Source organism: Camarhynchus parvulus, chromosome 4 (assembly GCF_901933205.1).
Source record: "Camarhynchus parvulus chromosome 4, STF_HiC, whole genome shotgun sequence".
NCBI classification, from domain to species: domain Eukaryota; kingdom Metazoa; phylum Chordata; class Aves; order Passeriformes; family Thraupidae; genus Camarhynchus; species Camarhynchus parvulus.
The window spans coordinates 45,108,503-45,120,912 of NC_044574.1; the positions used below are offsets into that span (position 1 = coordinate 45,108,503).

A 12,410-nucleotide genomic window follows, 5' to 3' on the forward strand; every position below is an offset into this window, starting at 1 on the left:
CATAAATTAGCCTCTTTCTTCTACTGGTTTTTGCTTTGTTGTTGCAGCTATTTTGTTTGGATTAATCAAAAAAAGGAAAAATAAAAAGAAAGAAAGGGAGAGGGACAAACATCTCCCAGAAAAAGAGGGGGAGGATGGTGTGGGCTAATTTTTTCCCAAAACCAGGCCAAATGGCATTTTATTCCAAGGGCACATCAAGACTGTCCATAGACACTCTTATTTTTTTTCTTCTCTTTTTCTAGTTTTTTCATATTTTTTCACACATGGAATGCTTAAATAAAGATTTTCAAAACCAAAATATGCAAGAAATAACTAAAATTGAAAGAGAATCTACCCAAGTCCTATACAGCTGCCATAGGACAGTTTCTCCACTTCAAAACAACCCCTGGACAAAATGTTTGGAACATAAAACACAGCCACTTCCCTCATGCCACACATGCCTCATTCCTCCCCTACTTCTTACTGTCTAAGTTATTTATCTCTTTATATGTCTGATTAGTTTTGTGTTCTAAGAGGAAAAAAATATGTGTAAATAGCATATTAACAGAATAATTTAGTCATGAGGAATGATTCACCTCATCTGACACCAAGTTAGACATCAAATCTCAGCCAGTCATCTCCTATAAAAAGCTCCTCAGAAGCTATGCTGGGTGAGAGATACCTTACGAAGTTCTGTGAAACTCAAATTCATCATGGAGAAGATAATTCACCCCAGTTCTGAGACAGTTAAGGACACAATGAATCACATTTGGAGATATCCATCTCTCCCCCAGCTGACTAGAGAAGAAATCTAGATGTTCAATTTTTACATCATAAATCTCACCTGTGATACATTTCTAAAGGATGGACAAAAATACGTTCAAAGTTTGTAAAGGCGCCCAAGAGACAGAGCAGAGCTGTATTTCCTATTCTGATACTTCCAGATGAGGAAAACACAACTGGTAGCTGGTGCTTTTTACCAGACTGCCACAAAACTTACCCAAGGAAGCCCACGAAGGTGCCTGCCAAATATCATTGAGTTGCCAGTACAGAGCTCCCATGGTGTGTCCTTCTCCATTGATTATTTCACTTTGACTAAAACGATAGAATTCAGTTTCTGTCTTTATACACTGAGCCTGCATCACCTTGGTCAACAAAGAGATAAAAATTATTTTTGGCATATTGGATTTTACTTTTTTTTCAAAACATGTGTGAATATATTGATACACAACACAGACTTCACAGCAACAGCACATAACTAACTTTAAACTTGAGCCCTGAGGAGTATCCACTGCAGTGCAGTGGAACTCTGCTGAAAGGAGATCTATTCCTAGCAGCTCCCAACAGCTTTGCAAGCAGCACCCTTCAGGAATCTCATATGGGGCTACTTCCAAACAGTGAGGATAGTCTTTGAAAGGTAAATCAAAGAAAATAAAATGAAATTTAAAATAAGTAATTTTTTACATTAATTTAAATAACCCCCTCCAGAGTTGCAAAATGATGTTAAGCTGCATTTCCTTCAATATACATTACCTTGGTGTCTAAATCCCTACACTCTGAACTCATATTCTCACTATACAGTCAGAACTGTGCATCAGAAAAGCAACCTTTTTTCAGTTGCACTCCCACTCCTTTTCTCCTTCTTCATGACATCTAAAAACCACTTTTCAGAATTTTTCATTGGCCAAGTTCTCAATGGGTGCTAAACAGACTGGTATGTTCTTCACACAGTTTATTATTAGGCTGGGGAAATATAAAGAAATTCTTAAAAAAAAGTTGAAAGCCCAAAAGGTAAAGATATTACTTCTAGTTAATCACTAAAGCAAGTTTGCTTTCTTTATCCTTTTTTGCTATCCTTATTTTGGTATTAAATTGTTTAACCTGTTAATAAGGCCTTAGCAGACTTAGCCTTACAGAAACTCTCTCAGCTTTTCTGAGTCAGGACCTCATGGTGAAAGCTTTACCCCGGTTTCAATTTCACAGCATCATCTATCCTTGTTCTCTTGTCAGGAGTGCCAAAAATTCTCAAGCAATTTTGCTTTTATATAAAACCTGCTGACAGCAGCTCTCAAACATTAGAAACTTAGTGAGTGTGCAGTTACTTCCATCAAGAGTGTTTCTGAAATTCTTGAAACACACCAAAAATTAACAGCACTTTCAATTTGCATAATACCATTAGAAAATTACTTAGCATCTTTTAAAAATTGCACAGAAATCACAAATAAAGAAGCAAGCATGATGTAGAATTACTATGAATGAAAAGCAAAATACATGCTTCTGATTTGAAAAAAAACTCAAAATGAATTTTCTAAAATATCAAAATTTGAGTCCATAAAAAAATAAAATTCTCTAATTAATAGAGAACTACATTCTTTGGAAAAAATATTGCTTCCAAAGCTTGTGCTTTCCATGTGGCAAGAATCAAAGCAGTGAGCCTACAAGGGCCACATGAAGAGCAAAACATCCCCACCCTGGAACAGGGAGTAACATGCAGCACTGGGAATAATCTTGTACAATGGAAGCCCAGCAGCACATCTCTGCATCCTCCCCCAGCTATGCGAGCCCAGCTGGGGAGAAGGACCAAGGCAGCATATACTTTCAGACAGATTTTCTCCCAGTTTCTGGGTAATTCCCTGATTATTTCAGCCCTTCTATCATGGGAACTGGAGTCTCTCTATAATAAAAGAGAGACAAGCTAGCTCCAAACCAAACTGGACTCTCCAGTTCGTCAGAATGGAAACTTTCTGTATGATGGAACACTCCTGAAGGGACCAGGTCCAGCTCTAACAGCTGACAGAATTTAATGGAACAAGTATTGACAGCTACTTCTACGGAAGAATCACAATTACCTGAGTGAGGTAAATCATATCCTTGAACTGCTTTACAGGATCTGGGCTCTGGGGAAGCTTGAAATGACGCCCAATCTCTTGAAGCATCTGAATATTGCCACCTTCATGGTGCTGCCGATGGAGAGAAAAATTGCTTGTGTAGGACCAGTCCTCAGGGGAGGAAACCTTTTAAAAACCACAAAAATAAGGTATCTGAATGAAAAGGTAGAAGGTACAATGACAGCCAGGATATTGAGGAAAGTATATCCATTACAGCCTACTGATATCATCCAAAACCTTAACACTGGTAGTATATTTCTATAGTGCCTCATGTATTCATGCGAAGATTTTTAATCACTAACACCCTTTGCTTACACTCCTTGTACAAATAAATGAAAACACACATTGCTGTTGACCCCAGAAGAGTAACTTTTGGCTCACTGGCATTTAACTTAACTATCCTAAGGTTTGGGTTGGCCAACGGACCTCAGAGTTTTGCTTGCATTCATGGTAAATCAGAAACACCCTACATTAATATGGAAGAATGTAATCTAGTCAAACACATTGAGGTGTAAAAGTTATGTAAGTCAGTAGGGGTATAAATTGTAATAATACGTCTATATATTTTCAAAACCTGCCTCTGATAACAAATTATATAAACCAGCTTTTTTTAACTAAAGACAACAACAAAGCGTAACTCCTTAAGTTATTCTTGCCAAGTTTTCATTGTAATTACTCTCTCTAAACAATCTTATATAAATTTGTTTCTTTTTAGGTTGGATTGAATAATTTTTATTGTTATTAATATAGATGAATGTTCTGATAATGCTTCAGATAATAGGCTTTGCCCAGCAAATTGAAAGAAACATTCTGAACTCCTTTTGCTTGCATGCATGAGTATCAACATCTCTCCCTGGACAAATGAACAAACAGCATGGTATGTCTCTGTTCCACTTTGATAAATAAGACAGAACATATAATATCTAAATTTAATGGAGACAAAACCAAATCCTCTTACATGCAATACATTAAGAAACATTATTTAAATGAAAGAAACTGGTAAATACACAGAAATCAAAACATTTTAAAATCCAGCACAATTCAGCTTTTGTCATATTTCTCCTCTCCTCTATACATTAAATAGAATTACTACCAGAAATAACAGTTTCATAATAGTCTCTCATCCAAACCAAGTCCCTCTTGCAACATTCAAGGTAAGTATATTGAACACCGAGGAGGCAAACAGAATGGTTCCATCCCCTCCCTCCCCACCAGCACACACCTCTATCCCACTTATGCCACACCATGCCTAACAACACATTACTATGGTTTGGATGCAGAAGTTTTTTGGCAAGAGACTCATTGACCTCACTAAATGAGAGCAAAGGGGACAGCAAGGTGTGGAAGCCCAGCCTTACCTTTTCAATGCTACTGAAGGAAGGCCAGGACTGAAATCCATACTCTGAAGCAAAACGAGTTTTAGGATACATTGTCCAGTTCCAGCAGTCATTGCTGTAGTCATAGAAGTGTGTGTCACCATAATGGGTGTCGTAAGGATCCCGGGAGAGCCAGCCTTCTTTAACTGACTCCAAGCCATTGGTGGGACTGGATGCCACAAAAGGACGACTCTTATCTTCCTGGGATTTAAAAAAAACCCCACAAAACAAGACAAAAATACAACCCCTTTACAAAGTGATTGACATTTACTATCTGAATACATAGACTATTTTTTGAAAAGAGGGGCTTGGGGGCAGGGAGACCATACTTCTTCCAAATTTCTGAGTCACCACCTAGGGAACATTCCCTTTTTATGTCCTAACATTCATCATCTTTACTTATTTAATTAGCTTCTTACTTATGTTCTTGGAGGACAGCTGGGCATGATTCTGCTTGCTCTGCTCTTCTGAGGGATTCTCTCCTCACATCAAGAGATTTTCTATCTTTATATGCCTCTAAATTCTTAATGAAGGCTATTTAAAGTGTGCCTTGTGAAATATATACTCAAGGAACATTAATATTGGAGTACTATGACTTCTTTATGGAAAATTATTACTTTTGCAGTGTTTTTACAGGAACAAGGCCATGATTTTCTCCTTTCTTATTAAACAGTCACCTAAATTTAGTCCTAACAAATCCAAGGTGTTCTGCTTTTAATGCTTGCATGGTATCATTACAGGTTATTGTTATTTTATCTGGCTCTGCATGCTAAGATAGATGAGATTACAAGAAGGGTTACATTTCAAATTGTTCAGAGCTGCCTTTATTTATAGTCTCAGTAGACTTAGAATACTAAATCTTTTAACAATAGTCTGCAAAGTACTGAAGGAATCCTTTTGCAGGTATAATTCATTCAACATCCTACTTCTAGTAAGATAGAGGCCCAAGCATAGTTACCAGTAAGAAGTTACTGCCATTGACTCGAACACAGCAATGCACTCAGACATTTGCCCCATTTTAAGAAACAATCCTGTTTCCCACATCACCATCTTCTTTTTTTTGTTGGTGTGAGTAATTAATAATTAACTGAAACAATTTACTACAGGAAATCCTGGATTCCCTTAAGTCTTTAGCTCAAAGCTAGAAGTCTTTTCAAGTTACCAAGTCCACCACTATTGGTCGTTACAGGTTTCCTCAGCTGGCTTGTATTACACAGGACCTGAAGTTATCTCCCTCTGTGGTTCCCTTTTGCACTCAAAATAGCTATTCTATGGATTTAAAATAAAAATGGGTCCATCTTGGATGGCAATGCTGCACAAGTACCAAGCCAGAACACCTCACTTTGTTGCACACACACTGGCCACCCAACTCATGTAGCTACTCACAAAAATACCACAGCACACCTTTACACACAGCTCAGCACAGAAATCCAGAATCTCCTCTTCTAAGAGGATAAATAAACCTAAAAAACCTGTGCAAAATCACACTAGACTTCATTAAGGATGCCAGGTGTTTGTGGACTGCATACTTGCAGTTTAAATTTTTATCAAAATATTTTACTTTGCCTTCATATACTGTAGAATACCAATATTTTGTTTACAAAATCAATACAATGACTACACAGCATGAATTCAATGTTTAGCATCATTTTTGCTTTACCTGCCTAGAACAAAAAATATTCAGTCACATACTGAAGAAATAACATCTTTATAGATTTTTTTCAACTGCTATTAAAAGATCTGAGGGCTGTTGAATGCTTTTCACAGTATTCTTCAACAAAATTAGATAAAGAAAACCTTATCACTGAGATTAATTAATTAATGGGCAATGGGCTGATTTTTGTCCACTAGAAGTGAAGGCACTCGTGGACATACTAAAAGCAGGAAAGAAAAAAGAAGCAAGATCTACTACACTTTCAGGTCTTACTTTACATATCATAAAATGTTAAAGACATGTAATTTTTTTAATATTTTTTTTATTTGGAGAATAACTCTTGAGTTTAGAGAGTTATTTAGAAGAGCTTGGAAAGAGCAATTTCTCAAAATGCTCTTCCTCATCTCTTAAAAGGATTAAAAGAAAAAAAGGAAATCCCAGCTTGTTCAAACATTAAAACCTTTTGCCAAACCATTAAAACCTTTTGCCAAACCATTTCCTCCTACACTGAGATTACTTACACGAAGAACTATTTCACGTATGTTCTTCACATAAAGGGTCACATAGTCTTTGATATAGATTCCTATGTCGGGATAAGGTATAGAGAACCAGTTGCTTGCAATTGCTGCTTCATTTTCATTGTTACCACTCCACAAAATAATTGATGGATGAGATTTTAAACGTCGCACCTGAAATACAACTTACAGTTTCAGAAGTCAAGCAAAATTATTTATCTTAACAATAAATTTTTTAAAATAATCACTTTATTACTAGTTGAATTACAAGTCCACATTACATATGCTAAGCCTACAATCCCCTTTTTTTGCCACATGGTTCACTATTCCCTCCGTCTGCCACCAGCCTCAAAGTTTTGTAATATACACTTTCAGAAAGGAAAATTTCTAATATGCTGGCATACATCCGTCTTATGCATGTATGTACTATGGACCTCCACTCAGCCATGTGTGAAAGATAAATTCTGTGCAGTCTTCTTGACTGACAACTCCTGCAAACAGTCAGAAGATTTCAAGAAGATTTAGCAAGGTTACATTTTGTGTCTGCTACATAAAAGTACACTAACAACAAAAGCTTCAAAAAACCATTTTTGGAAAGCTAACTTACACAGTCAGTCAATGAAAAATAGATAATGTGAAATAGAGCTTTGACACATGGATAAAATACCTGATGAGAAACTTCTGCTCTTACGGATTCTAAAAAATTCTGGTTGGTTGGATATAGTGCACACGCAAACATGAAATCCTGCCAAATCTACAAGGGAAAGGAAAGATTAAAAAAACTGTCAGCAAGTTACTTTACATACTTGCAACATACATGGCTATTGGGATGTACAGTCCTTTGTTCAGACAGAAAACAAATCACAGTGACCATGGGGCTCAAGTGTGTGCATATTCCACTGTGGTTATCCTCAATATCAGGGTTACAAAATATTTACCCTTAGGAATCAGCTCCTGACAGCCTACATTGAGGAGAGGAATACTGCTCAGTAGATGAAGTTCTGTGAGTTTCAACACAACAATCAGAAACATGAACATGTACCAATTTGCAGCTGAACAGAACAATTTCATATTTACTTACTATTCTGCAGGTGTAACACCAAATCCCCACTACTTAATGAGAAGAGACAATAATTCTTCTGATGTGGCACTGAGCACACTTAACAGACCTTAATGTGTACTTGTTAAGAAAACACCTCCATACAAAATTATCTAAAAACCAGCAAATCTTACCCAGTAAGAGGGGCAGAAACAAACTAGATGGTCTAAAAACACAGTGATCTTTCTCTTCAAAGAAAGATCAAGTAGATACAACTAGAGAACAGCAAGCCTTTCAATTCAATAACAATAAACTCCATTTGTACCTTGCAGCAAAATTACAAAAAATGGGAACAGAAGCCCAATGAGATGGATAAGATTTCTTGTTTACCTGTTTTGTTTTGTAAATTGCCATAACCTTGAGGCTCCTTCTAGTCTGTCTAATATGTTAAGGAAAAGAGCTCTAGAAGGAGCACCTTAACCCAAAGGGGTCTGTAGGAGATTCCACTTTTCTAACACCACGCTACATATTGAGAGACAGAGATCAGCTCCTCATAGAATTGCATTTTCATTGCAGTGAGAATGTGCTTTTCCAAGGCTCTTTTCAGCACACCTTCCCTAAGGAAACTGAAGATAAAGAATAGGACAGTGGGGGATAATGGAGCCATTAATAATTGTTACAATCCTAACACTGTACAGGAAAAGCAAAGCTATTGCTGCAGAATCACTCATAATCCTTTAGTGACTGTTGGTGTCAAAACTCTCTATTGAAAGAAACTTTCTCACTATTTCCCTCAGTGAGCTATCACTGGTTTTCCTTAAGCACAGTTTGACTCCAATGCACTTTTAAGCCTTTACAAGACCATCAGAAGAAACAAAACCAAAAGCCTCCCCCACTGCCCCTCCAGAAAAGGGGTCTGATTTTCTGCATTTACTTGCTATTTTGGCTGTTAAATAGGATCTAAATCTTGCACTGAGCACTGTACAGACACAGATCTATGCGGCCTACTTAAGGTGCCTGGTGTCAAAAATTGAAGAACTGTAAGTGCTCAGAAGCCTTGAAAACCAGGACACTCATTCAGATCACTAAAATAGATGTAACTTTTTTTTTTTTTGCAAGCACGCACATCTGAAGGCAGCAAGGTATGAATTCTGTTTCCCTGCTTCTTATGGTGTAGACTAAGACCAAACACACTTGTCAGGATTTTTAATACCAGATACAACTTGGCCTTCATTCATCTAGTCACTACTTCATCAAAACTTATTAATACATGCCTCCAAGCTTATATAATCAAAGGTACTCATCTAGGATTAGGGATTGCAGCAGGTGTTCCCCTTACAGTTACATTTATATTCAATTATAGTTTATTCAAAATGGCCCCTTGGATAATGCCTTCCATGTTTGTCTTTGGACCAAATGAGAAGTTTGAACCAAAACTACCCAACCCTTTTCAGCTATTGCTAAAAAGAAGAAAATACTTTTAAAAGAAATAAAATCCATTTCCGAAACTGAGACGAGCATAGCCACCCTCTACCTAATGGTGACCTTCTACAACAAAGTCTGCAAAATATCACTTCCAGATTCAGACAGCCTCTGTAATCAAAAACCATTAAAATTACAAAGAAATGAAAGAACCCCAACCAGTCAACCAAAAAATCAGGTTAATCTGATCTGTTGTGCTGATACTCCACAACGTCCTTTGGACAGATGGTTAGAACTTCTGTATTAATTCTCTTTTTTTAAATTTGAAGTGGATTTTCATTTACAAGTTCTTGACAGTTTTTAAATAATTATTCTGTGTTTATTGTTTTTACCATTATTCCTATTTCATCACAAATATCGTAAAATTCATCTTGTTCATATACTCCTCCTCCCCAAACCCGAAGGGCATTCATGTTAGCATCTGCTGCAGACTTCAAGAGTAGCCTTAGTCTGTCAAATACAAAAAGGAGACATAGAAGTTTTGTGAAGTTGTATTAGTTAAGAATTTCTAAGGTTATACAAAAAAACGAAGAAATAAATGCCCCTACCAAAAAAACCCACCCAAATCTAAATCATTAGTAGGCAATCTATGACTCATACCTCTAACAGAAAGTATCAAAATACTCTGGTTTCTAAACCTGCATGTCTGGACAGAGCTCTCAAAAAGCAATATTTTGCGCAGAAAAAATTGCTTGATCCTGCTAACACTTGAAAAATAGATGGAGTGACACATATGTAAGTGCTTTTACGGAAGTTTTGGCAGGACCAAATTTAGAAATACTGTGTTTTATTAATCATGTTGGTCTTTTCTCCTCTGATACTACTTGCTTTGTATGTCAATTACTTGAATTCAAATTCTCTTTAAACACAATCAGAAATGTATATCCTCTTCCTGAGTTCCATAATGCATAGAGAGAATAGGGGAGTGAGAGGGTGAGAAGAAATACTGAGACTGGGAATCTCATTTTAAGGGTTTTAGGCTTCATTTTTCCTTAAATCATACTGGTAGCCTCTAAATTGCATGTGAATGCACACAGCAGCATGCCCTGCTGTCTTGGCTCCCCAATACCCCAGAGCAAAGCTTAGACCAAGTACAGGACAGCCCCCATCCCACCTGAATCTCTGTGGTGCTGAGCACTGAAATCCAAGTAGCCTAGATGAGATCAGGAGAAGGGGAGTGGCTGCCATGCGCCTACATAACCCTGCACGATATAGGTTAGGACATGGATGAAGTGCACATCCTCTGACTACCAATGGATGTGTCCAGACAAGGTCAAACAGCCTGAGGATCATCCCTAAAAATACCCAAAAGGCCAGTAACTATGAACAGCAAACAATCACCTTCCCACCAGCAATTGCACCTACACGCCTTGAACATCACTCAAATCTGTTCATGTTAATTAAGCCCTAATTCTGAAGCCTCCCCCTCCCACCCACAACAATTAGTGTTCTACCTTGAAAGTTTTACCCACTAAAGCCAACCTTTGATAAAGGGTATAGAGATAATCAGGAGGAGGAAAACATTATCCTTTATCCTTAGAGAACATCAAATGTGGCTTACGTGTGAGAGGTCACTCTGTCCTGGAAAGAATCTGCTGGAATCCAGTTTGAGCCCTTAATAAAAATGGGTCGGCCATTGATTCTGAAGTAGAAACTCAGACCTGGTGAGCCAGGAATAGGCTCCTGAACAAGTTCTACTGTCCGAAAATAAACCTGTGAAGACATGAAACTTAGATTTAAAGCTGACAAAAAAGGAATTAAAACAACATAAATTAAGAAAATCATTACAAAAGGGATGTACAACTGAACAGTAACGGCTAAGAATTTGTCAAGGAGTCAAACGACATGGATCCATCTCTAAATTCCTGCTTGCTGAAAGGACCTTGTAACAGTACTAGAAAGAATTCTTTCAATAAGCCTGTTCACTTTTTAAAGTTGCTATCATATTAAGAGAAAGCATGAGCAAACAACTGTACAAGTGCACACAAGTATGTAAGGAGAGACAGGTGAAGACTGGTTTTTGCAGAATTCAGTCAGAAGTCCAGCTGAAGGCCAGAAAGAGGAATGCAGGGGTTCCACCAGATCAGAAACACCATGTAATCTGCAATTTTCTCTACCAGGAGACTGCAGCAGCTCAGTTTTAAGTCTTGTCCCTGAATGGCTAGAATGAGACTCACATAGTACAAGCAAGATCTTCTTTTACTACTCTGAAATGACACTTTTTGAATCGATGTAACACTTACAGAGAAAAAAACACCCATGCAAACACAAACGCCACTTTGCAAGTGAAGGGCCCTCTGGCCATCACAGCTGTGTTGGAACAGCATGATCAGCAATAATGACTCCAAGTGACCAGTTCAGCTAAATAAACACTTACTCTGAGTAAAGTATTAAAGATAAAGCACATCTCAAGCAGAAGCAGAGGCCAAACTTTTACAGCTGCTCTTTTAGCCTAATACATGGCATTGTGATGCTGAAACAAGAAAACCCTCCTTTCGCCTGTTGCAGGTGCAATTAAAGCTCCCAGGAAATAGTTCCAGACGATTTCTAGGACTTCACTACAAGCAACAGTGCTGCTCTGAGGGGTATCCTGACTGCACTGACACAAACAGCCATGAGGGAGCAGTTAATGCACTGCAACAGCACTGACTCCTTATTTGTACAGTGCTTTCACCACCGGCCATATCAGCTCCTGCACACCTCCACACTCTTTCAGAAAACAGCTCTTTCAGGGACACTTTAAACATCTCCTGTATCCCTGTTCCAGTTCAACTTCCTCAAGTCAGGAAGAAAACACATTTTCTTTATTGCACCTGTTGCTCATTATCATAGGGAGAAAACTGAAAAATTAAATAAAGGGAAGGAAAGCTCACAGTAAATTTTAGCCAAAACAGGTTTGGGTCAGAAGGGCAGGAAACAAATTTTTTTCTAAACTACTCCTAAGATAGCAACCACTCCTCTCTCAGATGACTATTTGCTTTACCTTTTCAAAAGGTCAGCTTGTAGAGTACAGCCTGTTCTCCCTCTGCCACAAGCTTCAGCTGAGGCAAGTATATGTCACTAAACCAGGCTAAAATTAACCTAGTTAAGTGCAAATGATACACCTGTCTTTAATACAGAATGCAACTCTTTATTTCACACACCAGACATGGCTGTAACTCAAAAGGGAAATGATTAATCCCACTGTGGGACTGCATTTTCTGAACATTCAGTTTATCAAAAATCACACATATAGACAGAAAACTATTTCTAGCAGTAGGGAGGAAAAAGAAAATCACCACTTTTTGCTTCCTCTCTGGTGCCTCTAAGTTAATTGGACAATTATTAACCAAACATCTAGACAGAGACAACGCATGTGACAAACCAGATGTATTAGCAGAAGTCACAGATCACTGAGCTCAACCTAAACAGCTCTGCATCATTTCAGCAACCATTCCTAGACTTTTGAAAACCTAGTTTAACAGGAGAAGTTGAATT

At 37.8% G+C, this 12,410-nt stretch overlaps 1 protein-coding gene across 1 annotated transcript in view; it reads right to left on the bottom strand.

The window, feature by feature from the left end:
* The window catches only part of MANBA (mannosidase beta), a 46,295-nt gene that overhangs the window by 10,460 nt on the left and 23,425 nt on the right, over positions 1–12,410 (bottom strand). The window contains 7 exon segments of the mRNA XM_030947757.1: positions 980–1,124; positions 2,829–2,993; positions 4,226–4,444; positions 6,419–6,586; positions 7,080–7,166; positions 9,266–9,383; positions 10,495–10,646. Of these exon segments, the coding sequence (XP_030803617.1) occupies positions 980–1,124; positions 2,829–2,993; positions 4,226–4,444; positions 6,419–6,586; positions 7,080–7,166; positions 9,266–9,383; positions 10,495–10,646 (1,054 nt within the window).